We start from the raw sequence: 24,066 nt of genomic DNA on the forward strand, positions 1-24,066 counted from the left end.
GCACACCTGCAGCCTGGTCTCCTCCTCCCCCAGACACAGCCTGGAAGCCCCACAGAGGGTTTTCACAAAGACGCCATGTCTTCTTGCCCTTGGACCCTCCGTATGAATTCCCCCAGCCCCAGGTCAGCCTCCGCCCTTGAACCCCAAAGGCTGAGTTAATGCTTCCGCCACAGGGCTCACCTCTGATGTAGCTTGTGACTCTGGGGACAGGAGCGGGGACAGAGGTGCGTTCACCGAACGAGTCCCCCATGAATGCTTGTTACTGCTGCACTTCCCACGCCTCCCCTCGTCCAGGGCCTTCTTCAGCTCCAATTCCACTTCGGCTCCAGCAGCAGGCAGCCTAGGGCTCTTCCCTGGTTCTGGGAGGCGCTCCAGATCTTACCCTGTTCCCAAGCCAAAGGGGTCGTCACTCAGCCTCCTACCTGGACACTGGCATTCCTATTTTGGGGGGTGTGGGTGTGAACCCAGAGTCCTCTGGCCCCTTATGGAAGAGGCAGACAGGCCCCCATAACCACTGTCTCCCCCTGGGGTCCTCAGACATGTATATGCGACCTCCACGGAGTTGTCCACAGAGACAGGGGCCCAGGTAAAGAGAGAGGTTTCATCCATCACGCCAGGCAGCCTGCTCACTGGGTACCGCCTTCACCTGGTGTCCAGGTAGGTGTGTGAGTGTGACGTGTGTAGGCATGCAGCGGTGGGAGCTGTAGGAAGGGGGTGCGTGTACCCCACTGAGGACCTGACCACCCCCTCCAAACAAGGCCCCTTCAGAGGAGGGCTAGCGGCTGGTCAGGTTGGGGAGGGCCGGCACCTCCAGGCTCCACCACCTCACCCCTGCTTGGCCCCTTTGCTCTGTTGATCAGGGGAAAGTGGAAGACCTGGATGGACCACGACTTTGAGATGCAGCCGCATGGGGCCCCCGGCCCCGGAAACTCCTCCCGCAGCCACCTGCTGGGCCGCCCAGCCCGCCCCTCTAAGCTCCCCGGCGGGGTGTCACCTCTCATCCCTGTTCTCAAGAAGACCTTCCATCTGGATGCTTTCTCCCCAAGCCACATCCCACAGGCTTCCAGCCGACCGGGCCTTGGAGCGAGGGCCTGGAGCGAGTCCTCCCAGGAGACTGGCAAGAGCCTGGCATCCAGGAAGTTCAGTTCCATCTCCTTAACAGTCCATCCGCACAGGCAGGCACGGCCCCTGGGCCCCCTGCCTTCTCACTGGGAAGAGCTGTCCAGCCCGGGCAGGGAGGCAGCCACCCACGGAGGAAGGAGGCTGCCCACAGTTGGCTCGTCATCAGTGACCCTAGTGCCAGGGGACAGGGTCCACTCCGAGGGCCCAGGGAACCCAGGTCTGGCCAAACCCAGCAGGATGCCCACAGTGGAGAAGCCCCTGGTGAGCTCGTACCTGACCCTACCATTCCAGTCCCGCTTGGCTCCGAGTCCACCAGGTCCTGCGGGGCCAGGCTCAGTGGGTCCAAGGCACCCCGTTCCAGTGACTGCACACGTTCCTGCCAGAGCTTCTCCAGGAAGAGGCAAACCCCGGTCCAGGGGTATTCCAAGACCCCGGCTCCATCTCCAAAGGGCCTCCCCTACCACAGGGCCCGCGATGGCCATGGACTTGGCTGCTCTGGATACAAGGCCACGCACAGCCAGCCGTTTATCCACAAGGACCACCAACAGACCCGGCTTGACTGTCAACTTGGCTACACCAAATCCATCCAGACTGGACACAGGCATTGAGTCCCCTGATCTGGATACCAATCTGGGCTCGGCCGTGGATGGGGCTACAGTAGGCACAAGCAAGCCTGGCAGGGGCATGGACTCGGTAACTCCAGACCCGGACAAGGTGGGCAAAGCCATAGCCACAGAGGGCATAGCCAAGCCAAAATCCACCACAGGGGGTGCAGCCATGGAACGGGCAGCCCCAGATCCAGTCAAGCTGGGCACAGCCAGGCCGGACACAGTCATGCTGGTGAACACAGCCAAGCTGGGTGTGACTACGAATTCTCCAGCTGTGGATATAAGCAGGTTGGTCATAGCCATGGGTCCAGCTGTGCCAGTCACCCCAGACCCGGCTGCTGGTGAGACCACACTGGATGGTGTCATCAACCTGGCGACATCAGACGTTGCCACCCAGCCATCAATGCTGAGCCGAAGCACAGATGCAGCCCTGGGCCACCCTACAGCAGATGCTGCTACGGACTGGGCCGCAGAGCTGGACCGGGCCAGAGAAACCAAAGGTAAACGCAAAGAGCTGGGCTGGGGAGGCACTGGGCTGCTGAGGGTGGGCGGGCAGGGGTGTAAGGGCCTGGAGAGAGGTTATGCTTGGCTAGATCTGGAAAGGGAGGGAAGATTTTTTTTTTTAAGGTGAGAATGCCATTTATTTTAATTTCTATGTATTTAGTTTATTTATCTGGTTGTGCTGGGTCTTAGTTGTGGCACATGCAACATGTGGGATCTTACTTCCCTGACCAGGGGTCCAATCCGTGCTCCCTGCATTGGAAGGTGGATTCTGAGCCTCTGGACCACCAGGAAAGTCCTGGGAGGGAAGATTTTAAGGTCAGAGTTGAATGAGCTGGGGGAAGGGGATGGGATTGAGGGGCAGGACACAAGAGAGGCAGCCTGAGCTGGGTCCCAAACTGCCAGTCAGAGTTCAAGCTGAGGGAAGCCTTCAGAAGAAAGGCTTGCAGGTGTAATTTGTGGGAGAGCAGTTATGCCGTGTTTGTCCTTTGCCATCTTCCATGACTATCTCTCTGTTCCCCGAAGACCTAAAATAATCAGGTGAGCTATAGGTGAGTCCAGCTTGAAAGCAACCCACCTACATGAGAATGTAGACCAGCACTTCAGTAAGTGGTGATTTGTCTAACAGTCAACACTGCCAGGCTCTTCCAGATGTGAACAGTGATCTCACACTATTAGTGAGACCTAAATCATTCCCATTCAGCCTTTCAGGAAGATAGCTGTTGCTGTTTCCTTTTTTTTTTTAACATTAAAAAGTTTATTTATTTGGCTGTACTGGGTCTCAGTTGCAGCATGCAGGATCCTCGATCTTCATCATGGCCTGTGGAATTTTTCTAGTTGCAGTACATGCAACATGCGGATCTTAGTTTCCTGACCAGGGATCCAACCCATGTTCCCTGCATTGGAAGGTGGATTCTGAACCACTGGACCACCAGGGAAGTCCTGAGAGGGAAGATTTTAACTCTTAGTTATAGATTTTAACTCTTAGTTGCAGCATGTGGGATCTAGTTCCTTAACCAGAGACCAAACCCAGAACCCTTGCATTGGGAGCTCGGAGTCTTAGCCACTGGGGGGAAGCCCTGACAGCTGTTGCTTAAAAGGTGTCTTACCTGGAAATCTCTCTTGGTTCCCTAGCCCCAGCGCTGTAGTCCTACAGGGTGAGTTGGAGACTTGTATGTTGGAAGTCCTACACGAACTATAAACTGGTCAACACAAGGGCCAGAAGTTCATTTGGTCTTCGTGAGGCTGTGACTTGCCTAAATCATAGAGCTGACATGTCTAAAGTGGCAGCAGTGGTAAAGAACCTGCCTTCAGTGCAGGAGACGTACAATAAGAGACTCGGGTTTGATCCCTGGGATGGGAAGATCCCCTGGAGGAGGGCATGGCAACCCACTCCATGGGCAGAGGAGCCTGGAGAATCTCCTGGGCAGAGGAGCCTGGTGGGCCATAGTCCATAGATGTCTCAAAGAGACGAACACGACTGAAGCGACTTAGCATGCATTCATGCAAGGTAACGGGGACCCAGCGATTGGAATTCTTCTGGCAGTCTCATTCCCAGCCTTTCAAAGGCTCAGAGATTCTGGGTCTGGAACAGATGCTCAGAAAGCATCTGGTCCTGTGGCTTACCTGGGGTTGGGGGTTGTCAGCCCCCTTCCCACTGCACTCTGCACACTCGGTCTGGGGGAGCCCACTCAGGCTCTCGTCTTCCCTCCTCCAGGACCCCAGCTCTCTCTCCATCTTCAGCCCAGCCCTCTCTTCCGAAATGCAGGTGTGGACAGCCAGCGGCCTGCCGGACCCCTCCACCCAGACAGCTCCCAGGCAGGCCCAGAGGCAGCCCTTTTCTTCCTGACTTCTGCCTTCCCTGATCGCATTCCCAGGGCTGCAGGCCCCACCCCACTAGAGACCCAGGCACCCTCCTCTTTCTCTCTCCTTCATCCCAGTCAGTCTGATTCCAACTCTGTGGCCCAGCCTCCTCAGTCCTAGGCTCTGTGTCCCTTTCTCTCCATCCCTCTGCCCCTGTGAGGCCACCCTCCCCCTTCAACTGGCATGAGATGAGGGACTCATCTCATGGGAGCACTTTCTGCTTAACAGCTGTTGGTGACTCACCATTACCTTCTTTTAAAGTCCACCTCCTTAGCTTGACTCCCAAGGCTGTGGACTTCTCCAGCCTCTTTGCTCTGTATCCGTCTGGAATTTTCCCTGCTTCCTTGCGCGCAGGAGCTCTGTTGCCCGCAGCACCAGGCAGCTCTCACTTCTGGTTTCATCGCAGACCTCCTCTCTCCATGGAACGATTTCCCTTCTTCCCGCCCACCTACATTTGCTTTTCCATCTTGGCCCCACCCCCTCCAGGAAATCCTACAAACCCCCCTCTTCCCAGAGTGCCCACCTCCCTGCACCCGCAGTTTCCCTGTGCACACCGCACGCCCTGTGTTAGGACGGTCCAGCGTTCTGTCTTACCCCACCAGACCCAGAGCTCTTTGAGGATATAAGAGAATGGTCCTCATTCCTATGTCCACCTGGCCTGGCAATATGCTATCCATTCATGAGGATTAAATGCAAGAAAGATTTTCTTTTTTTTTCTGACCCGTAAATTGAGGCCCAGGAAAGAAAGTTCCTGACCAGTTCAAGGTCATAGGGCTCGTCATCCCAGAGCCAGGCCTGGAACCCGGGCTCCTGAATCAGGCAGGGTTCTACCGGCACCCACGCCTGGGCAGAACCCCACGGAATCAGCCCAACATCCCAACCACCGCGTGACTCACGCTAGCGCGCCGCATCCCGCAGCTGTCACCGGTCCCCCGCGCCCCCGGCCCACCCCAGCCTTAGAGAGTTAAAGGCCGGGAGAGGGATCCAGGCGGAGGGATGGGGTCGGGGCGCCGCCCCCCGCCCGGCATCTCGAGCCTGCGAGGCCCAGCGCCCCCGCTCAGCCGGCGCTGGGGGCCCGCGCTCCGGCGTGCGGGCGGGCGGGCGGGCGGGCGGAGAGCCGGTGCGGGCGCCGGCGCCGTGGGAGGGGGAGGGGCCCTCGGCGGGGCGGGCGGCGCGCGGGTCACGTGGTGCGGGTGGCGGCGGCGGCGGCGGCATCGGTGCGCGCGGGCAGGGGCAGCGCGGCGCCGAGCCACGGAGTCGAAGTCTCGGGCGGGCGCGGCGGCGCGGGGCGCTGGGGCGGCGCGGCCGGGCCGCGGGCCGGGCGAGTGGGCGGAGAACGCCGAAGGGCGAGGCCCGGCTGCAGGGGCTACTCGGCCCAGGAGGAGCCCGCGTCCCGCTCAGCCTTGCAGCCCCGCGCCCTTGAGCATCTTCCCGGAGGAAACGGAGACAAAGGAGGATTCATGTCCAAAGGTAAGGAGGCCGGCCGGGCCATCGGCGCGCGCCAGGAGGCGGAGGCTGCGGCCCCTGCCAGCCCAGCTGGAGATGCTACCGGGGGAGGGTTGAAGCGCGGAGGAGCCCACGCACGGTGACATATGTGCACGGACACACACACGGTGGCACACTTCCCAAGATGCCCAAGCCTGGAGAAATGCACAGACGGGAAGGCGGAGAGGCACGGAGACCCCCGAACACGCAAGCGGGCACCGCGATGCGCGCTGGAGCACACTAAGACGAGCACACACGCACACCACGCACAGGTATCGGGACCACCTACAGCCGGGCTCAGAGACCTGTGCGCTGACACACAGACCCCTTCCCCCACACACAGCGGCGGGCGGGCGCACGCTGAGACAGGCACCAGCTGGTGGTCTCCAAGGGAACTCGCTGGCCTCCAGAGGACTGGGATGGAGGAAGGGGTATATATCTCAGCGCCCTTTGCTTCTGTGAATGGGAAAGTACTAAGATATCTTTTGTGATTTCTCCGCCGAGAGCCAGGGGCTGGAGCTAGGGGTGGACTGAAATTGCCTCTGCGGGTGGGGGTGGAGTCTTAAAGACTGCTGGGGTCTGGGGGTTGGGAATGATCTCCGGCTCCGGAAGGAAGAGCCTCCCCACCCCCTGGATCCCCACGAAGCCAGGAAGGCAGGTGCTATTCTGGAAAGGTCCCCTCCCTTTGCGGCCACCTTCCCAGCAGAGGGGTGGTGTCCCTGGGTCGGGCAAAGACAAAGCCCGTTCATTTCCCTGTAAAAGAAAGCACCAGGGCTCTTGCTTGGCAGGGAGGTGGGGGCGGGGCAGGGGGTAGCAGGTTCTGTGGGGACTAAGCCAGAGCTGAGCTGGGGACGGACAGGGTCTTTCCCCGGAGCACGGTTGGGGCAGGTGGCTCCCAGCAGGAGGTGCTGCAGGCAGGGCCCCGAGAAAGCTGGGAGCTCAGAAGGAGCCCCAGGAACCGTGTAGGCAGGATGGCATATTTCAGTTACATCCGGCTGTGAGCCCATCCCTAGCTCTTCCCCACCCCTGGGGAGCCCCTCCTCCAATCCCTGTTGTGGCATGGGGAGAAGGTCTCATAATAGAGTCTATCTCCGAGCCTGGGGCCCACCCAAGAGCCATTTGCTGGGTTGGAGGTCAGCTGCTCCACCAAGGGAGCAGCATCCAAAGGAGGAGAAAGGTGATGACTCTGAGTAACATCAGCCTTGCAGTGAGGCTTGCATCCATTCATTCATTACTCAGTGAGGCTTGCATCCGTTCATTCATTGCTGAGTGCCTTGTTATACTAGGTACATTGGGGCACAGAAATCCATAAGACATGGCTCCTGTCCTGAAGAAGGGTGGCAACTGGCATGTGTTCGGTGCCAGGTTTATGCCCACACTTTTGTGTAAGCATCAAAGCAACCCAGTGAGGTCAGGACTGTCCCTGTCTTCCTGAGAACACTGAGGCTCCCGGAGGCCATCCGCCTGGGAGTCGAGGATGGGCCAGCTGCCCGTCTGGAGCTGGCATGGCCAGACCTGGAGGGGCTGCAGGGGCAGAGGAGGGAGCTACAGAGTTTAACTTTGGAGCTGCGTACGCCCTGGGCTCTGGAGGTCTCCTCACCAGACAGTATGAGGCAAGGACTCATAAATAAATAAATACCAGACTCATTTTCCAGGTCTGCAGAGTAAGACCCTGCCCCCTCAAAACACACACGTGTACACAGACGGCTCCATCTCACAACAGTGGTTGTGGTGACCCAGTGGGCTGGCCGTAGAGGCATCCGGGGGATGGAGAGGACTGGCCTGGCGAGCAGCTGGACAGGGAAATCAGGGCATTGGCCCCAGTGCAGGTGTGCTGAGTTGGGCCCGGGAACCACGTGTGGAGTGGAGGCTCAGGCCAGGCTGCTGATAGTCAGCTGCTTCAGGCCTGGGCCAATCTGGGTGCCTTCTGGAGCCGCCTGGCTGGCAACTCCCTGGGAAGCAGGAGGGAACCACGCCAGGCCCTGGGGAGGTCCCGAGACTCTGTCAGATTTGGCTGTGCCCGCGGATGACAAGGAAAGAACGGTTTCCAGTGGAGAGAGAGAGGAGAGTCATGCCAGGACCAGGGGAAAGGACCAGGTGGTGGGGGAGCAAGAACAGACTCCTGGCTGGCTTCGGGGGTGGGGAGGGAGGCTCCGTGCCCTCTCTGTCTTCCCCATCTGCAGCTCCATCACTTCTCCCTGTGGGCCGGAGACCCTGCAGGGTGGTAACCAGGAGCCATAGGATTCTAGAACGGCCAGGCCGGAAGGGGGCCTCCAGAGAGCATGGAGTCCAGTGACTGCGCTGGGGAATCAGCATCTCAGGCACCTCCCTTTAACAAGTGCTTTCACATACACCACTTCATCCCCCCTCCTGACTGGGAACTGAGAAGGGGCAGGACCAAGAGGGTTTGCAGCAGTGAGGCAGAGTGGGGGTGCGTCTCACGTGCGGGGCTCCCCGCAGCCTTCATCACTATCCTGAGAAGTTTACAGAAGAGGAGGCGGGTGCATGGGGGCAGGCGGTTCACCCGAGGCCACAGAGAAGGCAAGTCACAGAGCCAGGCCCTTCCCACGTCACCACATACACCCGTCTTATGGGGAGGCCATGTCCTGAACCCCACCCTGGAGGGACAGTGCCCTGATGGGGGAACACAGATTTCTCATGTGTATGAGCGTGCCCATGATGCGCCAGACCCAGAAGGGTGTTTGCTGTTCTCCACTGGGGAAGGGCTGTGATCTCAGGCTCTCCTTTCTCCTGTTACCCACCATGCCAAGAACACAGCGTGTCATGTCATCTTAGGCCTGTGACTGCCCCTACTTGGGCCTCATCCTCTCCTCATTGGTCAGCAGGGGAGACTTACTCCTCCTCAGATTTAAAACTAAGGCTTGGAGAGGACTTCCCTGGTGGTTCAGTGGTTAATACTTCTTACGTCCACTGCGGGTGGCATGGGTTTGATGCCTGGTCAGGGAACTAAGGTCCTGAATGCTGTGCGGTGCAGCCAAACAAAAAATTTGAAAGCAATAAATGACTTAAAAAATGATAATAAGGCGTGGAGGCTGTCTGGGGATCCTCAGGGCACAGAGACTCCTACTTTGCACCAGTGCTCATGGAACAGAGGGGACACAGACTGGGAGACACGACTGATGCTCGCTCTGCTGAGTTGAGATAGCCCCATGTGCTTCTTAGAGGAGAAAGCAATGGCACCCTACTCCAGTGTTCTTGCCTGGAGAATCCCATGGATGGAGGGGCCTGGTGGGCTGTAGTCCATGGGGTTGCTAGGAGTCAGACAAGACTGAAGTGACTTAGCAGCATGTGCTTCTTTCTTTAAAAAGATTATTTTGTTGCATAGGTCTTAGTTGTGGCATGCTGGATCTTTCGTTGTAGCTCATGGACTCTATTTGCAGTGCATGGGCTTAACTGTTCCTCAGCATGTGGGATCTTAGTTCCCCTACCAGGGATCAAACCCGCATGCTCTGCATTGCAAGGCAGATTCTTAACCACTGGACCACCGGGGAAGTCCCAGACCCATGGGTTTCTAAAAGACGAAGCAACTAGGGCAGGGACAGGCAGTCAATAGACATTAGGTCCAGAATCCTAAAAGGTCTTTGCTTTGCCCTTTATTTGGGTGAGGCAGGACTCAGGTTGGAATAACCCCAGACATCTCTTAGGTCAGTGCTTCTCAACTGTTGGCAGTGCCAGCCAACATCTGGCATAGTCTGAAAATGCTTTTGGTCATTAAATTGGGAGCTAGTTCTGGCATAAGGAAATGACAACCCAGTCCAGTATTCTTGCCTGAAAAATACCATGGACAGAAGAGCCTGGTGGGCTATAGTCTGAAGGGTCGCAAAGAGTCAGACCCGACTGAGTGACTAAGCGTGCACAGGCGTCTAGTAGAGGCCAGGGATGCCACTAAATGGACTCCAATGCCCAGGACAGCTCCCTACTCTAATTATCTGACCTAGCATGTCAGCAGTGCCAAGGCGAAGAAACCCCTGGGTTAGAGACACGGATGTGGTGCTTTGGGGCAGCGAGATGCATTTGAAAGTACCCCAGCAACTGGAGGGTCTGGGTACTGGTCCAGATTTTCCATCTGACTTGTTCTTTGTTCTCAGGCGAGCCCTTACCACCGCCTCCCACCCCCAGGCCTCAGTCTCCACATCTATGAGATGGGAGACCTGTACTGGAGGACATCCACGGTCCCATCCAGGCCTAACTCTGTATGATTGTATATCCAGAGACTAATACTGTGGTGTCCACGTGACCTCAGCCCGCCCCTCCCACCTTGGCTTTGCAGGGCTCCCGGAGACCAGGACGGACGCAGCCATGTCAGAGCTGGTGCCTGAGCCCAGGCCTAAACCGGCAGTGCCCATGAAGCCCGTGGGCATCAACCCCAACCTGCTGGGCTACATCGGCATCGACACCATCATCGAGCAGATGCGCAAGAAGACCATGAAGACCGGCTTCGACTTCAACATCATGGTGGTCGGTACGGAGGCCGTGCGCTCCCTGCAGACCCTGGCGGCAGGCAGCGCCCTTTAGGACCCCACTTCTTTCTTTAGAATGGCCTCAGCCCTGGCTTCTCCAGAACGAGCTCTTCCTCAGAGGAAAGATCTCAGCGTGCTGATCACAAAGGCCTTACTCCTTTCTTCCCACAAGGCTGGCTGATCTGAGGGTGGGAGATGTGGATGGACGATGGTCAACCTGGCCCCCTCACCCCCCTCTCTGTACACAGGCAGCCTTATAGCTGTGCTCAAGGCCTGGGAGCATCACCCTTGTTCTTCCTCACCTTCAAGAGTTGGGGGAGGGTCAGAGGAAGGGTGGTCTTCTTTCTGATCTTTGATAGTGCTTTCAAGCTTGAAGAGAATTTTCAGGACATCGGTCACTAAGTAGGGTCACTGGGCCACAGAATGTAAGAGCAGGAAGGGACCTTTGCCTTTGATCGCACTGACAGATTTTCTCAGTTGCTGAAACTGGGGTCTGGGAATCATCCTTCTTCCTCCTGCTTTATCCCCCAATCCAGTTGGTCACTAAATACTGTCAATTTTACCTCACAAATATCTCTTCCAGTCTGTCTACCCTCTCCATCTCCACTGCCAGCACCCTGCTACTACCCTGGGTTACCACGTCCACCTGACTCAGAGCTGCTCATATGTCTGGGCCAGAGTGTAAATCATCTGGAACGTCTTGCTCTAAAAAATATTGGCTAAACTAGACAGCGTGCATGATGACATTACTTATTTTTCTCCTGGTTCCCTGTCTTCAATCCATTGTCTACCAGTGACTGAATAATTTTTCCACCCTGCAAAACTCATCCTACTTAACAATATTTCATAAATTGAAGGGTTTGAATTCCTAGCCTGGCCTGGTGCTACTTCTCCACTCATCTCTTACCACTTCCCATGTAGCATCTTTGTTGTTGTTTAATCGCTAAGCCATGTCTTACTCTTTGCAACCCCATGGACTGCAGCACACCAGGTTCCCCTGTCCTTCACTGTCTCCCAGAGTTTGCTCAAATTCATGTCCATTGAGTCAGTGATGCTATCTAACCATCTCATCCTCTATCACTCCCTTCTTTTTTGCCTTCTTTCCCAGCATCAGGGTCTTTTCCAATGAGTCGGCTCTTTGCATCAGGTGGCCAAAGTATTGGAGTTTTGGCTTTAGCATCAGTCCTTCCAATAAATATTCAAGGTTGATTTCCTTTGGGTTTGTTTGGTTTGATCTCCTTGCAGTCCAAGGGACTCTCAAGAGTCTTTTCCAGAGCCACAATTCAAAAGCATTGATTCTTCACTCAGCCTTGGTTATTATCCTGTGATTCTTGTGCATGTTTGAGAAACACTCTGCTCAGACCAGTGGTTTTCACCTATCTTTTAGTTGTGGAGCTCTTCCTTGGAATGAAATCTTCAGAAGCGTAAAGTCAGTATGCAAAGTAATTCCATCTTTAAGTGTGATTAAGGACTAAAGACTTAGGTCAAGCAAAAATGAAACAGAAAACCAGTACACAAGTGCAGAGGTTGCCCCTTTCCCAGTGCTCCCAGGGCTCCAGAAGGAGAAAATGTGCAATTCGACTGATGTTTCCCCAGGTCCTTCACCAGCAAGTAGGAAAGCATTCCCACCCACTCGCTCTCCCTGCTCAGCCTCTAGCCTCTCCAGTGAGTGGTCAGTCAAGGACTTGGATCACAGCTCTAGAATTCTGTAAGCTCAGGGGAGAGATGCTAGGCTTGGGAGCTGGGCCTGGAGTCTTCCTGCCTTCTCATCCCCTTCCTGTCTCGCTGCAGGTCAGAGTGGACTGGGCAAGTCAACACTGGTCAACACCCTCTTCAAATCCCAAGTGAGCCGCAAGGCCTCCAGCTGGAACCGGGAGGAGAAGATTCCCAAGACAGTGGAGATCAAAGCTATTGGGCATGGTGAGGACCCAGCAGGGACCCTGATGGGCACTGTCCCAAGGGCCTCTGCCAGAATAGGGGAAGAATGGGGCATCTGGGGGGTGAGACAAATGAAAGACAACCTGAAGATGGAATAGAATTAAGCCCTTGAACAAGATGGAGCCAGGTCTTTCGACTGTAAGTCCAGAAAAGGGGGTGTGGGAATTAGAGAGGAATGAAGTAGGACTTGAGTGGGATGATAAAGCCTGGTGGATTTTTTTCTTTTCATTAAAAAAAAAAATACTCTTTTTTTTTTTTTTTTGGGCTGCACCAGGTCTTAGTTACAGCATGAGGGATCTTCAGTGGGGCACGAGAACTCTTTGCAGCGTGCAAAGTGTTCATGTCTGCAACCCTAGTTCCCAACCAAGAATTGGACATGGGCCTCCCTGCATTGGGAGCATGGAGTCTTAGCCACTGGCCCACCAGAGAAGTCCCAAGACTGGGTAGATTTAGACAGACAGAGGGGTAAGGAGGGCATTCTAGGTGCAGGGAACGGCATGAACAAAGGTGTTGAAGGGTTGAGGACCCTGAACTTGATTTTTCCAATCATTGGTCCTGTAGAAGTAAGGAGCCCAGGTCTCCCCCAGCTGGTAGGCAGTGGGGCACCTGGCATCAGCTGGAGGAGTGACCCTCCGGGTGCCTTTTCTGTTCCCTCCCCAGTGATCGAGGAAGGTGGTGTCAAGATGAAGCTGACTGTCATTGACACCCCGGGCTTTGGAGACCAGATCAACAATGAAAACTGGTATGTCTGCCCGTGTATGAGACCTCCATCCTAAAGACTGCCAGGCAGACACTGAATGTGGAGTAGATTCACTCAAACTGAGAACCATCTGTGCCCTCCATGCTGAGGGCTCAAATGGCAAGACTTGCTGAAAGAGGGGAGGGGGGTTGTCAGGAAGCAAGTGGAGAGGACCAAATGGGGCCCAGGCGTGAGGATAGAGGGGGACAGAGCAGAGGGAATGTCAGCCGAGGCATTGCCTGGAGATGGGAGTGGGTCAGGAGCTGGAGCAACGGAGCAGGGGGAGCTGGGGTGCAAACCCAGGTGGACCTGGAGGTTGTGGCAGATGGCTTGGCCTGAGGGCCAGGTGTTGGCCACCTGGACAAAGAGAGGGCAGGAGGGAAACGGGGGAGGGCGGTTCCCATGAGGAGAGAGCCTCTGGGGATCCAGCATCCAGCCAAAATGGGGGAAGCACACTGCCCAGGTGAGGATGGAAGTGTCGGCTGTGAACAGAACGCACAGTGCCTGCCTCATGGTGCAGCCAAAAAAAAAAAAAAAAAAAAAGAAGCAGCACAGTGTAAGAGTTCTAAGTCGGGTCTTATTCACTGTCTTACTGAGGGCTCCCCAAGTGGCTCAGAGGTAAGCAATCTGCCTGCCAATGCAGGAGACACAAGAGACGCAGGTTCATTTCCTGGCTCAGGAAGATCCCCTAGAGAAGGGAATGGCAGCCCACTCCAGTATTCTTGCCTGGAGAATCCCACGGACAGAGGAGCCTGGCGGGCTGCAGTCCTTGGGATCACAAAGAGTCGGAACGGCTTAGCAACTGAGCACACACGCACACACTGAAGACTGTAGCCTGAGTCAGCCTCCCAGATGGCTCGGAGGACCTGCTCTGAAAAGGTGGGCGGAGGCCAGTATACCTGTGCTTTTTGACTGGGGATACGTGCAGCCAGGCATACATCTCAGCAGAAGGCTACTGCCAGTTAGGAGGAACAGAGATCTCTGTTAATGATTTTAGTGCTTTTCTAAGTATGGGAAAGTGTAAGAATTTGGGTCCAAAATTTTTTTTCCTGAAATACAACTATTGAAGGGCCTGTTTCCCTAAAGCGCAGAGAGCCTTATCTTGTTCTTTGTCCCAAATTCCTTCCAGGATATATTGTAGGTCAGTGACTACAGTGGCTAATGACTTAATCCTTGTAAAACCAGATGGCAAGTGACACTCCTTGCTTTACAGAAGGCTCTGGGCAGAAGTTTGCTCCCAGACAGGGGTGAAGACAGCTGTGCCTCTGTGAGGGAGCCTGGGGCTGCCCCAGCCAGACAGGGCCTCTCAACAACACACCTTGGAATTTGCTGTATTGATCTCAGAAAGTGGCTGGTCACCTTCTTCTCTGGCTGTCCACACACTCCTAGACAGGGAAAGGTTACTATTATAGCAACAGCATGATAAGGATGAATTGTTGCGCTGGGGTTAATATATGCTTGTGCTTATGCTATGATTATTACAGCGCCAGGCTTGAGTGCTTTCTCTGCACCATTTCTCTGTTCAGAACTATGTTGTTGTCGTTTAGCCCCTCAGTCGTGTCCGACTCTTTGCAACCCCTTGGACTATAGCCCGTCAAATTCCTCTGTCCATGGGATTTCCCAGGCAAGAATACTAGAACGGGTGGCCATTTCCTTCTCCAGGGGATCTTCCTGACCCAGGGATCGAACCTACATCTCTTGCATTGCAGGAGGACTCTACCACTGAGCCACCAGGGAAGCCCCGTTCAGTATTATACCTCTGTCCTAATTCTTACATGACTCTCTCCAGGCACCTGTTGTTACTCTCTTTTCACTTATGAGAAAAGAGCTTCAGAGAAGGGCAGAGACTTCCCCAGAGTGGCCCAGCTAGTAAGTGATGGATGTGGGGAAAGTGCACCGCTGTCAGGAGTAGGGTGGGATTCTGCAGGTTCCCACAGGCCAATCAGAGGACTCGGACCACAGAGGAGTTCTGCCCTTGCTAACAGGGAAAGCCACCCATGGGGGCTGAGAGACAATAGGCAACAGGTCACCGAGAGCCCTCGGGAGGCAGTGAGTGAGATGGAGGTGAGAGCCTGCCTCCTGACCCTGGTGAGAGGAGCTCCCGGGTTGTGTCCTTCTGGGCCTCCATCTGCTTTCTTCCCCCTCCTCCAGCTGGGAGCCCATTGAGAAGTACGTCAACGAGCAGTACGAGAAGTTCCTGAAGGAGGAGGTGAACATCGCCAGGAAGAAACGCATCCCTGACACCCGCGTCCACTGCTGCCTCTACTTCATCTCTCCGACCGGACACTCGTATGTGCCAGGCCCGCCCCCGTCCCCGCGCCTGCCTCTGGTTTGCATCATTTGATCCCAGCCTGTAGTGAATGGGCGATATCTAGACTCAGCTGGGGAGGTCAGGTGGGCCCCCGCATAGTCATGGCCCTGGGAGTCCCCCAGAGATCCTTGACAGGAGAGAGAAGCTCACCATCAGCCCCCATGCTGCCCATCGGTGTGTTAGCGCCATAGCACCACTGTGCCAGCGGACAGAAGTTGGTTGCTGTGAGCAAAGGGCTCCTCGTTTGTTCAACAGATACATGCTATGCAGAGGTCTGGGGTCAGGGGCAGCAAGAAGGATGAGATGGGAAGGGCCCAGGCTACTGGATTGGGGCTGGTGTTCAGGTGGAGGTGGGGAGGGGGGACCCAGCTGTAGGCATTTGGAGGGTGGCCAGCCCAGCAAGAGGAGCCAGGTGTCCAGCAATGAAGGCTGACAACCGTCGGGCATGCCGGGAACTCTGGTTGTGAGCATCAGGCAAGGCTGAACGATAGGGAGTGCCCCTGGAGAATGGAGCCATCCAAATGGACAAGCAGGCCACCTTCCTGCTAGGGAGGTCTCCTAACTGTCCCTGAGCCCAGTGACTAGGCAAGAATTTCATTCTTGAGATGATGGCACAAGCGCAGCAGGCCCCCAGTTTTGAAGGAGCCAGACGTTCAGCAGGTTTTCAACGGTGCAGCTCAGGAACTCAGCAGGAAAGCTAGCGTTTATCCCTCCCTAGAGCCTGGACCCAAGGTCAGAGAAGGCCAGCAGGCAGCCTGCCTTAAATATCTGGTGGACTTCAAACTACAGCCAGATCGGGGCCCCAGAGTCCAGAGGCCCTCGGGTAGGGGAGGGGCCAGGCCCCAGCTGGACCCCTGCAGGAATACTTGGGGACAGGGGGAGGCCTGTCCAAAAGTGCTGCCCCGTAGGCAGAATAGACACACGTATAACCAAGATACGAGGATGCGTGGGTAGGGACAACAGTCCATGGCTGTTCCCAGGAGAAAGAAATCTCAGGTCAGAAAAGGTGTTGTGAAGGAGTGGTTTGAGTGGGGCTTAAAGAAAGCCAGGATATACCCCAGAGCCAAGGGAGAGAGAAAGGGAGTTGGTGGACCATGTGTGGGTAGAGAGTTGAGTTCTGTTCTGCAGACAGGAGATGGTGGCTACCTCAGCCAGTTCTCAGCCCAGTCCTCCTGTCCCAAGGGTGCCCCTGGAGTGGTGGCAGTGGCTGAGTGGGGGAGGGCATGGTGGCTCTGACACCCCACCTCCTCTGGGCCCCAGCTTGCGACCTCTCGACCTGGAGTTCATGAAACACCTCAGCAAAGTTGTGAACATCATTCCCGTCATTGCTAAGGCTGACACCATGACCCTGGAGGAGAAGTCTGAATTCAAGCAAAGGGTGAGAAGGCCCCTCCTCCTTTTCCTGTCCCCATGCTTGCCTCTCCCCCTCTGGTCCAAGCCCTCATCTATCCTCTATTACTATACCCACCTCCTACCCCACTTCCCACCTGGCTCCTACTCAACTGTTAGAGAGGCGAGGCTGGTGGAGAAGAGAAGTTAGTGCGGCTCCAGCCTTCTCGCAACGTACCTGCAAACACCACTAAATGCATAAATCACCTCCAACGTGAGAAACCATTCCGCACTGTTAGGTTGCTTGAAGGACGAGACTAATTAATCAACCACCCACTGGTCTTTATCGTTATTTTCCATAAGCTCTGTCCTGTGCTGGACACACAGGGGACTGGGTTGGGGAAATGCCGGAGAAGTATAAAGACGTTTGCTGCCTTTAAGAAACTTCATCAAGGAGATTATTGAAAAGCATTGGTGGCTTCCTGGAGGAGGAGACTTAAGCTGAGCTTTGAAAGAGGACAAATGGGGAGAGGCTGGGGGTGGCGAGCTGGACCTCTCTTCCCTGCCAAGAGGAGTGAAACAAGTAAGGCATGAGCACTGCCCCCATGGAGTCTGTTCTGAGCGGTCCTGCTTGTCTGGATCCTGATCTTACACACCCTGAGAGAAACAGACTGCACCCCCGGATTCTTCCTTGTGGCAGGCTGCGGTGGGCAGGGGTAACTGCAGGGCTGGGGCTCCCATTCATTCAGGATCCTCCTGCTGCCCAGGGCCTCAGAGTTCAAAGATGACTGCCATTTACCCCTCTGGCTTCAGTATGCACACATTTGCACAAGCATGCACACACACACGTAGCCCTCTCTCTTTCCTGACGTTTGGCTACCATGCTTCTCCCGCCCGCCTCTAGGTTCGGAAGGAGCTTGAAGTGAACGGCATTGAATTCTACCCCCAGAAGGAATTTGATGAGGATTTGGAGGATAAGACAGAGAATGACAAAATCCGGGTAGGTGCCTAGGACTCTGTTCATCACATAGATGCCCACATTGGTCCCCCTGGGATATGTATCATGTACCACTTCTGTTTTTCCTCCTGCTTTCCCCTTTCCAAACTCCCTGCCCCACCTTGCCTGACCCAGACCAGAAGTGGCATGGGAGAGGAAGAGGACTGGGGGCCCTTGCTGTGACTGTGAACCCTGCACCCAGAAAGCCAGATTCTCCTGTTCATCCCCAGAGCCAACAGAAGCTGCTGGTTCCCCTACCAGGCCAAGCAAAACCAGAGTATGGGGTGATGGAAGGATATAGGCAGAAAAAGCTTCAGGCAGAGCTCCTCCTCAGTTTCTCCTTCTTTAAAATTCAGAGATCAGGCTAGATGAGTGGCTTATTGGCTCTTTTGCTCCCCTGGAAGAACCCTTTCTAAAAAGCTAAGTGTCAGACAGACTCCAGTATGTTGTTCAGTCGCTCAGTCGTGTCCAGCTCTTTGCGATCCCGTGGACTGCAGCACGCCAGACTTCCCTGTCCTTCACCATCTCCCGGAAGAATTTGCTCAAATTCATGCATTGAGTTGATGATGCCATCCAGCCATCTCATCCTCTGCTGCCCCCTTCTCCTCCTGCCTTCGATATTTCCCAGCATCAGGGTCTTTTCAATCCTAACTTCTGAGCAGCCCCTGAGATGTTTTCTGGGAATCTTAAGGCTTCATGAAACCTGGCTGGGAAACCCTTGACCTTTATGATTTCCGAGATCTCTCTCAATTCTAAACTTCCACTGTTCTGTGATTCCTCATCAGAATCCTGGGTTCTAGTCTGAGCTTTTCCACTAATCACTGTCAGTCAGTCAGTTCAGTTCAGTCACTCAGTCGTGTCTGACTCTTTGCGACCCCATGAATCGCAGCACGCCAGGCCTCCCTGTCCGTCACCATCTCCCGGAGTTCACTCAGACTCACGTCCATCGAGTCAGTGATGCCATCCAGCCATCTCATCCTCTGTCGTCCCCTTCTCCTCCTGCCTCCAATCCCTCCCAGCATCAGAGTCTTTTCCAATGAGTCAACTCTTCTCATGAGGTGGCCAAAGTACTGGAGTTTCAGCTTTAGCATCATTCCTTCCAAAGAAATCCCAGGGCTGATCTCCTTCAGAATGGACTGGTTGGATCTCCTTGCAGTCCAAGGGACTCTCAAGAGTCTTCTCCAACACCACAGTTCAAAAGCATCAATTCTTCAGCGCTCAGCTTTCTTCACAGTCCAACTCTCACATCCATACCTGACCACTGGAAAAACGATAGCCTTGAGTAGACGGACCTTAGTCGGCAAAGTAATGTCTCTGCTTTTGAATATGCTATCTAGGTTGGTCATAACTTTTCTTCCAAGGAGTAAGCGTCTTTTAATCACTGTAACCTGGGACACATCCCTCACTTAGGCCTTGAGTCTCCTTCTCATCAAGTGTGGTAACCTAGGAGGAGTCCCTCACCTGATGTAGTTGAGACAGGTAGTTCATTGAAAAAATCAACTGAAGAAATCATTTAAAAAATGAAACATACAAATCTTAAATGTTTTAAAATAGATGTTTTACTGAATTATTAAATTAAAATATCAAAAACCCATCATGTTCATTAAATGTTCTTTTTATGTAGAGACAAGGCCTCTTCTTTGGAGATAAGTCCACTCTTTTTAAAAATTCAGTGCTTTTTTTTAAAAAAAAATACGTTTTTTTACTATGTCTAGTCTTAGTTGTGGCATCCAGGCTTTTCATTGCAGCTTTGGGGCTCCTCTTTAGCTGGGGCCAGAGCACATGGGTTCTGTAATTTGCAGCATGCAGGCTCCCTAATTGAGGAGCTTGGGCCCTGTGGCATGTGGGATCTTAGTCTCCTAGCCAGGGATCAAACTCATGTCCCTTGCATTGAAAGGCAGATTCTTAACCACTGTACCACCAGGGAAGTCCTGCTAAATCCACTGTTAATGCAAAAGGAACTCACTTTTATCAAGTCTTTCTGAAACATCTCATTTTCAGAGAAACAGATCTCCACACTGATATGTCTTCAGCTTATATAATAGTTAGTTTATCAAAATGCAGTAACGGTACACACCAGGCAGATCAACTTGGGAACAGACACCTGCTGGAGCAGAGGAGCCTAGGTACATCAGAAAGTGGCCTTTGAACTCTGGCAGGGCAGCAGGCATGGGCCTCTGCCAGTGCGGGAGACCACGTAAAACTCATTACTTTGGCTGTCCATTGGGTGGGTGTCGTCTAAGAGGTCTGTCTTTCTTGGCTAGCTCACAGAGTTGTTCCAAATCAAACCAAACCCTGTTAAAAGGGCTAAAGAATACAAAGCATTCGCCAGTTGTGGGAAAGCTGATTTACTGAGGTTAACCAGCCAGGCAGGGGAGCAATCAGGTCTGGGACCCTGGGACTTCAGACTCCCAGTCCAGTGCTCTTTTTAAGAGACAAGAGCCTGGCTTCTGCCATCAGTGGGATCACTGAATGAGCTTCAGAAATGTGCAGTTCAAGGTTAGAGGCCCAGGACTGTATGCCATCCTACCCTTGGAGGCGCAAAGAGTAGAAGGATGACATGCGCGGGTGTCTGCTTTGTCAGCAGGAGAGCATGCCTTTCGCTGTGGTGGGAAGTGACAAGGAGTACCAAGTGAATGGCAAGCGGGTCCTCGGCAGAAAAACTCCCTGGGGCATCATTGAAGGTAATTCAATGCATCTTCTTGAAGAACTGGTTGCCAGTCAATTATGCTTATTAATTAAGCATCTGTAGGTCAAGGCACAGTCCTAGGATGCAAGATATAAAATGAATGCCAGCCAGAGCCAGCCAGACCCTGCCGTAAGGGGCTTACAATCTAATTGAGAAGCTGAGACCCATGAGCAGGAAGAAATAAAAGATGGATTTAGCACCTGACCGGGAGGCACTAGCTTGAGGGTCAAAGGAGTTCAGAACATGGAGAGATTAATAAAGATCAGAAAAACCAGAGAAAGGTTTTCACATGAAAGGAGGCATGATCTGAAAAGCTGCTGAAGGGTTGTCAGATGTTACCATTTTCATTTTATTAGGAATGATGTGACCTTGAGAAGGTCACAGTGATTCTGAGAGCTCTCAGAGAATCACTTAGGTGATGAATTCATCATGATACCCTCGGAGGGGGGCAGGGTAGGGATGGAATCCCTGTTCTCAGATCATCCTCGCTGAGGCACTTGGATCTCAGGTTAAGTGTCCTGCCCAAGATCACATGACTTATTAGTGGTGAAACCTGGATTTTAGACCTGGATATTTTGATTTCAAAACCAAGTTTATCCCATTATATCCTGTTGTCTCTTATTTTTCTATCTTTTGTTGGGATTTTTTAAAAAATAGCATTTTTCTCATCAATTGAATTGAATGAAATTATAAGAACATCTGTCCTACCCATAGACTATGAGAAAGAGTGCTCATGACTTAATTCTCTTCAGCTTCCATCGTCTTTGTCAAGTGATTTGCAAATAGTAGGCACTTGATCTATATTGAATTAGATTTACCAAGCCATCCTGACCTTTTTAAGATGGCTCGATTATTCTCTCTGTGTGTTTACTGTCTTCCAATCAGGTTAGAAGCTCCTTAAAGATGGAAATTGTGTCTTCAGCCTTGGGCAAGTTTCTTAGACTCCGTGTGTATTAGTTTCTTTTCCTATAAAATGGGGAATATAATACTACCTATGAGCTATTATTCCACAGGGTCTAGAGTAGTTTTGTGCCCTTGTCGCTGCTTCATGAATCCTTGTTCAATGAGTAAAATCCAGCGCAGTTGAGTGCCCAGATGAGCACAACTCTGGAAGGTGGCAAATGCCCGACCCATGGCTCAGTCCATGACCTGAAGAGAAGTTCACCTGCTGGTATCTGCATTAGTGAATGACCACCTGTTTTTGTTGTTTGTTTGTTCACAGTGGAAAACCTCAACCACTGTGAGTTTGCCCTGCTTCGAGACTTTGTCATCAGGTAAGACGCACCCCTCCCATCCGATGGCAGGTTTAATTATTTGGGGTCCAGAGGCCACTTGTTCAGATCCACTTCCTCGGTCCCCAGGTCCCTCTGACAGAGCTTCTGCCGCAGTCCCCACTCCCATCTTGAAGGACAAGGGGCTCAAGAGGTGTCATTGGCTCTCTGGTCCCAGTCACCGGGTCCAGACCCTGGAAGCCATGTGTTGACCGCAGACGTGGGCCCTCTCTCCCTCGTCCTGCCCCTAATCATCCCTCTTTCTCTTGCCCTGTGTCCTTCAGGACGCACCTCCAGGACCTCAAGGAAGTGACACACAACATCCACTATGAGACCTACAGGGCCAAGCGTCTTAATGACAATGGAGGCCTCCCCCCGGTGAGCGTGGACACAGAGGAAGGCCACGGCAGTAACCCATGACTGCCCTTTCTCCGTATCATCATACATACCCACTTCCCCACACACACACATCCTCAGACCACCACCCACCACCTTCTTCCTTTCTACTCTGTCCCACAGGCCTGTCTGGTAATTGTGGAGCATCTTGTCTACAGTGTGTGTGTGTGTGTTGTGTGTGTACGAGAGAGAGTGTGTATGTGTGTGTGCGTGCATATGTGTGTATGTGTGTGCGCCTGTGCAGGGCTGAGGTATTTATACTGCCTCCCTGGAAAGTTCCTAGTAAGCTTGGTTCCTCCATGGCTGTCCATTATCTGTCTCCTTTCCTTGTGTCCCAGAACAAGGCCGTGTGCCTCACTCAAGAGGTCTGGGGGAGGCTTCATTTAAAAATGATGGGAGCAGGTGAGCCTCAGGTAACGCTTTCTTATCTCTGAACCCACCTGTGAGCAGGGACCGCAGAGATTCTCCAAAGATGGTCTGTGGAGCTCGACCTGGGATGGTGGGGTGGGGGGAGTTGAGGACTTAACCTCCCTGTAAGCCCGGGGTGGTCTGTTGTGAGGCTAGGACTTTTGGGGAAAAGAAAGATTAGGGAGAGCAGAGAAGTTGGCCAGTGCTGGGCTCCTGCAGAATTAGTGCCTACAAGTGGAGGAGAGAGCTCCACCCTTCGGTCTGTGTGGCATTCACTGTCCAGAAGCTACCACCTGTCTCTGTCGCAGACTGCTGCTTTCCACATATCCCACCGCCAGCCCCCTGCCTCACTCTCCTCTGCTCCCCTCTTCTCTCTTTCTTCCCTTTCCCTCCTTCCTTTGTCCTGCCCCCTCTGACATCTTTCGTTTCCTTTTAGCCTAATCCACTTGAGCTGCACTTCTATATTTAGGATTTATGGCCAGGTTACTTCCAAAAGTGACTTTAGGCCACTTAACATCCCCAGTAAAATCACAGGACAGTACAAAAGGAGATTACAAGGGAAATCAGATCTGTGAGAAGCATGGGAAACACAGTTTCTGCAGTCGAGCGATGAAAACGGCCGTGAGCTTGTGGGCAGCCTTGCAAAGGACAGGACACAGGGAGCTCTGTGGTTCCCAGTGTCTGGTTAAAGAAACACATGTGCTGGTCAAGTGAGACAACCTTTGTTTTAGGTGTCAGGTCCTAGCAGAACTGAGTCTAAAGAAGTATCAAGAACAATATACAGTGTTTGTCTTTCTTGGTTGTTTGGCTTCAGAGACAGTTTTGAACCTCATCTCCCTCCTGTCCATCAGGACTCTTCCTCCTTAAAGCTGGCTTCTGTTTCTCCTCCTTCTTGTGTATACTTGACTTCCCTCTCCTTCTCTTCTATTCTCTTTCTCGTGTTGAAGCTACTTGCATTTTTGTCTGTCTTTCTCAGCTTTCTGCACTTCCTCTTCCTCACCCCTGTAGACATGCCCAATGATACTCACAAGCCTACAAGTAGCCTTTTCTTGCCTTCCCCTTCAGCCCTGTATTTATTAATGCATATATTTTCCATGTTGTTTGACACACAAGTTACTCTTTCTCCTTTAGTCTGTAAGGTGGCTGAAATTTCAAGCTGGGGAAACAATTTAGCCTCAGGCAAGGGGAAAAATTGATACAGTTTACAGTGACCTCTTACAACCTCCTGTTTCATCTCCTGGTCCAGCCCGAGGTGTTTTACTGGCCTTCTACAAATCCCAGCATTTATAGGCCCTTATCACTCAGGTGCTAGGAAAACATATAGACTTAAGACCAAGATTCAGCAGACCAGGAGAAAGAGGTGGGTGATCAGATTGCTAGTGGCCCCTAACTCATGGTCTCCAATCTTTTCTGGAAGCTTATTACCATTCCAACCTCCATCTTCCCTCACCCACACAGTTATCCCAGGTTAGGCACCAGTCAGAGCAGAATAGCGCAGGGTTAGAATCCAGAGGTTGCTAAGTTTCAACAGAAGAGGGACCCCTGGCTTATACGAAGATGTGGGACTGGACACCTTGGCCTCACAGGGAAGGTCTGGGGTGGGCATGGGGGGCCCCGGCGAGGCCGAGGAAGAGAATAGGAGAATGATGCCTGGGGCTCCTCAACCGTGATCTCAGCCTCCCTGGAGGAGCTGTTCTGTATGCCTGCTGTCAGCTGCCGGTCTCCACACCCTCAACCGTTCTCAACCCCCCTGCAGGGAGAAGGCCTCCTGGGCACTGTCCTTCCACCTGTGCCAGCCACCCCCTGCCCCACTGCCGAATGAAGGCCATTCCAGGCGCCGCTCCTCCCTCCATTCCGCTCAGCTCTTCTTGCTGCAGGGCCACGCGCTCTTTAGCGCTGTGCGTGTCGGGCCCACCACCACAGCCCCT

General features: G+C 53.5%; 1 protein-coding gene across 1 annotated transcript; it reads left to right on the forward strand.

The window, feature by feature from the left end:
• Window positions 1-879: 879 nt before the first annotated feature.
• SEPTIN3 (septin 3) lies at window positions 880-23,960 on the forward strand. The gene is made up of 11 exons (XM_052640180.1): window positions 880-2,230; window positions 9,871-10,062; window positions 11,852-11,980; window positions 12,659-12,740; window positions 14,889-15,026; window positions 16,309-16,426; window positions 17,282-17,377; window positions 19,959-20,058; window positions 21,286-21,337; window positions 21,619-21,712; window positions 23,895-23,960. Exons 1-11 carry the CDS (start codon window positions 880-882, stop codon window positions 23,958-23,960), a joined length of 2,418 nt encoding a protein of 805 aa, XP_052496140.1.
• Window positions 23,961-24,066: the final 106 nt, after the last annotated feature.

This window comes from Budorcas taxicolor, chromosome 5, assembly GCF_023091745.1.
Source record: "Budorcas taxicolor isolate Tak-1 chromosome 5, Takin1.1, whole genome shotgun sequence".
In the NCBI taxonomy this organism is placed as follows: domain Eukaryota; kingdom Metazoa; phylum Chordata; class Mammalia; order Artiodactyla; family Bovidae; genus Budorcas; species Budorcas taxicolor.